At 28.6% G+C, this 6,000-nt stretch overlaps 1 protein-coding gene across 4 annotated transcripts in view; it reads right to left on the bottom strand.

The window, feature by feature from the left end:
- Window positions 1-6,000, bottom strand: part of LOC100206897 (rho guanine nucleotide exchange factor 12) — a 120,411-nt gene that overhangs the window by 23,945 nt on the left and 90,466 nt on the right. For all 4 annotated transcript variants that reach the window (XM_065788090.1, XM_065788091.1, XM_065788092.1 and 1 more), the window contains one exon: window positions 5,915-5,967. In XM_065788090.1, coding sequence (XP_065644162.1) covers window positions 5,915-5,967 — 53 coding nt within the window. The remainder of the gene's footprint in view (window positions 1-5,914; window positions 5,968-6,000) is intronic.

Raw genomic sequence — 6,000 nt, 5'->3', positions numbered from 1 at the left:
ATATATATATATATATACATATATATATATATATATATATATATATGTGTATATATATATATATATGTATATATATATATATATATATATATATATGTGTATATATATATACACACATATATATATATACATATATATATATATATATATATATACATATATATATATATATATATATATATATTTATATATATATATATATATATATATATATATATATATATATATATATATATATATATATATATATATATATATATATATTAGGGGGTTGATTTTTCATTATTTTTTTTTAAAAATCAATGGGTATATTTTTAAAAGTTGACATTTTTATATTTATTTATAAAAATGTATACCTTAAGACATTTGATTGCAAAAATGTCACCCATAAATATGAAATTGTAATATGAAAATAAAAAAGTTTTTTAACAATTTTTAATGTGTAGCACAAAGATATTGTAATTATAATAATTACAATATCATTGGTGTAGCGTGATACAAATAAAAAAACATATAAGTATATAAGTTTGAGTATACATTGTTTGAATGCATCCGATGTTATCAATTTCTGCAAGCACAAGATTGAATTATTGTCATTAGCAGTCAAGATAAACGTGTTCCAATCAAGGTGATTTTTTGTGTTTGCAAGATTTCATTTTAATTTTGCATGTAACTTAAAATTATTTCAATTTACTTTATATTTCAGAATGTCCAGAATAAGCTCTGAAAAAAACCTGAAAATATCAAAGCCTGGACAAAAAATCTAGTCCACTTTGAGAAATCAAAATCAACAAGATCTCACATACACAAAGTTTTACAGCCACTTGGCATTATGAATAAAATGCCAAAAGCTTATTCTGTTATTGGTCGGTATAATTACTTATCAAATTTAGAGAAGTCAGTGTATTCCAGATGTAAAATGGTTGGCGCAGAATTAACTAATTTTTGGCTTAAACTGAATTTACCAAAAATTAATGAAAGGTCTATAACAAAAAAAGTAGAAATTCTTATTAAGAAATATCATTCTGTTCAAAAATCCAAACAATGTTTTGAAGAAAAGTGGGATTATTTATTTGATATAACCAAAGTATATGGTAACTGGCTTAGCAATGAAGATAAAGAATTTTATATATTACAGGTGAAAACTGATGGTCAAGCTGGTTATTGCACATCAAAAATTGTTAAAGTACATCCATCTAAAGCTGGCAAGAAGAGAACTATCATAGATTAAATAAAAAATTACATTCAAGGTGATTTGATAAAAAAGCCTCACTCACAAAATGATTTTAAGAATTTTATTTATTAGCAGAAGACATGAGTAAGGTGGTAGAGAAACTTCATGTCATCTCTCCAGCTGTCTGTTTCCTTAATCTCAGTTTTACCGTTACTGAAGGCTGCTTTCAATTTATCGCAATTGCTCATCAAATCCTGCACAAAGAAATACTTGATCTCTGGTGATTTAGTCGACCGATGGAGCTCATCGTCCATGACAATGCAAAGAATGCAGTCTAGCACATGATGCTAGCAACTGATGAACTTGGGTTTGGGGTGACCTTTCTCTTTGAACATTTGCTGCTGCCGGTATTCACGTTTGTTGTGTCGGCAATAATCATCACAACTGATCCCCACAGATTGAACTCCTCTAACACATCCTGGAGTCCTTCTGCAATTGTTTGAGCTTTCCATTCTTTCGATTTTAGCGCAGTCAACTTAATTTCTTTAGATTCATTCTTGAGGACCATGGTCTGATATTCAAGGCCCTCAATGTGTTTGCTGTCAAAGTGTATGCTCCACTTCTCCAGATGAAGCGTGCACATCAAGTGTTTCTTTACCTAAGCAGCTCTCGTGTAGATAGCCTTGTGGATTGATGATTAACATGGGGTTGGGATTTCAATGCCCTCACCAGAAAGCTGGCAACACACCACTGCTGCTCCATGGGACAACAGCTTTGAGCATGCAACAAGACGCCTCGCAATGCTTGTCGGGTCATGCTTCCCTTCGCTCATTGATGCTGCATTGTCATCCTCCCAAGGACTGTCTGAACTGTTCTCGGATGAGTCCGTGCTACTTTCGGAACAATTAGGTAGCGCTAAGCTGGTAAGTATGGATACAGTTGTATCCATTGCCCTCTTTTGCTTGGATGGGTGGATGATATTGGCACTAGCAGGTTTGCCAGTCGAATAACCAACGTGACCTTTGCTCTCAATTTGCAGTTTGTAGAGGTTCTCCTCCTCTTTGCATAACCATTCGCCTTTCATCTTGGTCATGTCAAACAATTCATTCAATGAATCAAAGTTTTGTTTTTTTCTGCAGTGCTTGTATTCTTTCAAAAGTTTTGCTAATTTTGCACAAATGGCTTGATCAGATACATGCGGGATTCAACGCTTTGCTCCATAGGTCTTTATGCTCTACAGCAATTAAACGGATCCTCTCTCTCCGTTCTTTGGCAGTGGATTCAAGAAATTTGAAGCGTCCAATGACGTGGTTTTCAGGGCATGTGACTCCGTTATAAATTGCCACATTGCCTCTTCTAGATGGGGCTTGAAACTGGACTAAGTTCTTTGTCCAGGTTTCCTTGTTCTTCTCCGTGTTAGAAAAGCTCTTCGTGAACGACATGTTGTCTTCTACTCAGCAACTGAAATAGGAAAGGCCTTAACATCAATATTAATTATGTAACAAATTAAAGAAACTATTATTAAGTTTTCAATTGAACTGTTATTGTTAATATATTATATTTCAAAAGAAGCAAACAACGATTATAGAAAATGAAAAAGGCAGACACTAATAAAATATTATATGCTCAATTATAACTTGCGAAAGAGTTAAATGTAACTTATCAAATAATACAAGGATCTCTTTATTCTTAAACTACAGAGAATGCGTAATAATTAAAATAAGGCAATAATAATGTTGACACCAAATTAAGATGATTAAAACTCAACTACCCGCTTTAAACACCTCGCTTATATACCAGTTTATAGCAGACTGCAAAATTGCTGAAGAAAATTTTAGAACTCTACAGAAGCTTCCCAAACAATTACGTCACCCTGACGTCACTGTCCTGGCTGACAGCGCACAGCATTTAAGGATGTTCTGGAAAATTCTATACATTTCTCTGCTACATAAATTATTGCACAAGTCGGTTTCATGACTTATGTTATATACAGTATATATATATATATATATATATATATATACATATATATATATATATAACGTGTATATACGTGTAAAACGTGTATAACGTGTAAAAGTCATCACCCTAATATATATATAGGCTTCCTCACGAATAGCGGGCTATAGCCCGCACCTGCTTCCACACCCGTGCAAATCAGTTTACACGGACGAAATAAAGCTCGTGCAAAATATAAACTTTTGGTAAAAATAAAGTTAAATATTTGTATGTTTTTATTTAGCTATTCTTTTAAAAACTTCTCAAATGATGTAATTTTGTAAACTGTTTTACTAGTTAAAAAAAAAAAAAAATTTTATTCAGGATATGCTAAAAAAATTATAAAAAAAATAATTTTTGAATATTCTGATGTAAATATAAATAATAATAAATGATTAAAATATTTCAAATTGATATAACTGTTCCGTATAATTATGTGTTATGTTAAAAGATAAATAATTAGTATGTTAAAAAGCAGGCAAAATATGCATGTGTTGCAAAAGAATTTAACATAATCGTCTGGGTTTTCAGTATTCTTTGAAAATTTGAAAACTTGTACAATGCATATTTCCCAGTATACTTCCGCGTTGACTTCCTGGTTTTTTGAAAAAAGGTGGCAGCTTATTTAATATGCTAATATATAACTTGTTATTAAAAATTGAATATCTCATTTATAATCAACAAACTGCTAATCGATTTTTTTTAGTATAATTTGAGCGTCTGTTATAAAGTTATTCAGGTTATCAGGTTAGGTTATTCAGGTTAGGTTATTCAGGTATTTTTACAAAAACAGCAAACAGCTATTTTCGATCCAATAATTCAACCTGCTACAATAGTAAATGATGAAAAAGATGACTTTGATTACGATGGTTTAAACATTGAATGGGAAACACCTGAATCGAGTGAAGTGAAGAAACTGCATTCAATTTTGAAATTGAAGATATTTGGGCTAATTTATTTTAAATGAATATTTGTAAATAATTTATAACTATATATATTTCTTTTGTATGCCAAAAATAATACTATATGATTTCTTCATATTTTATTTTTGTTTATATACTTGCACTATATTTAATACATTTAAATTTTACAGCAATAAAACTGATATATAAAAGAATACCACATTTAATAAGATTTTTTTTTCTAAAAATTCATATAACGCTTTTTTTTACACATGCCTTTATTATGTAAGAATATATTTAAGAAGTATATATTCCAGAATCTTAAAAAATCTAATATTTTCTAAGTCTCTTAGAAATTAAAAATTAGATTACCTCAAATTTTAACTCACATCAACATAACATATATTTTCTCCTAATTTCCCAAAAGAATATAAAATCAATTACAAGTTTATAAATATGATAAGTAAATTGAATGGAAACGGTGGTTTTGAAAATTGAAATTTTAGTCTAAACAGAACTCTTCGGTTCAAGGTTTATTTAAAAAAAAGATTTCAATATAATTGTCACTATATTTTTATAGCTTAGAGATATCGTTGTTAGATTTAACTTACAAAGCACAAGAAAAATGAGTCAACTAAAGAAGCACAATAAAAAATGTTACATTTTATTCCATTATTTTAATAAGACAATATATTAATACTCAAATAGATCTTTCAAAAATGCTATAATCATTGCAAAATTTTTCAAGCAAACACCAAGATGCTTGAATAAAAAAACGTGATGGTTGCAAAGGTTGTTTTTCTGCCATTTTTTGCGTTGCATGCAAATTATTGATTTGACTATATATGGAATAAACTCAACAAAAATCCAATTATATAACTGATGAAACTGGAGAATAAAAGAATAAAGTCTGAATAAAAATTGAGAAACAAAACCAAAACATAATAACAAAAACTCACTAAGTAGAGCGCACATTAATAACTATGAGCAAAAGATAAAAACTGCAGTTTAACTTCGAAAAACTATTATCTCAACTTTACAAGTATCCAAATATTCAAAGTTTTATTACCAAAGTCTTTTTAAATGATTTGTCACTTCTACTTGTTAATAAAGCAATTGTAGAAATTTTTATATAAGATGACATTTTCATTCACAAAGAAGAAAAGAAACAAATGAACAAATGAATTTTTACTATACCTGGAAAATCAACAAAATAAAATTTCAGAATAAAAAAAAATTTAATCAAAACCTAATAATTTTAATTTTTCAAAAAAGCCTGTGCAAGACTATAAAGGCGGGCAGCATGCATAGCCCGAAAAGGCGGGTTTAGACATGCTATTTATTTAAAAAATAATATTCACAAATTTCATTCTGTACTTATTAACAAACTTTTGAGACAAAATCTGAAAAATATTTTCAAATACAAAGCAGTTAACACTATAAATGTCGCAAGAACATTGTTTATATGACATTTTTTAATATTACCTTTTAATTTTTAAGTTAAACTGACATTATTTTAATTTAGAGTACTTTATTTATGTAATTTAGCTTGCTGAAAGATAGTTTTAATTTGGTCAAAAACCTTAAAAGTGCCTCATTTAAAGGGCACTATAAAAAAGAAATGTAAAACTTTAAACAATGTATTGATATGCTGATGAACAGTGTAAAACTATGAACAATGAGACATGTATAGTTACTAATTATACAGTTACTACTTACAACTGCTAGTTACAAATTTTAATATTATAACTAAAAAAGTACTTATAAAAAATTTGTTTAAAAAAAATCATTCTCATATATAATTAACATATTTATAACTGAACCAAAACAAAAAACTTACTTTAAACAGCACTTTTAGGTTGCGAACATGTGTCTTTTCTGTATGAATTAACTCTACATATAAAAAGCAAATTGTTTTCTTTTTTT

The sequence above is a fragment of the Hydra vulgaris genome, chromosome 01 (assembly GCF_038396675.1).
Source record: "Hydra vulgaris chromosome 01, alternate assembly HydraT2T_AEP".
NCBI lineage: Eukaryota > Metazoa > Cnidaria > Hydrozoa > Anthoathecata > Hydridae > Hydra > Hydra vulgaris.
Note: the sequence above shows the minus strand (reverse complement) of the source record. Positions and strands in the feature narration are given on the sequence as shown.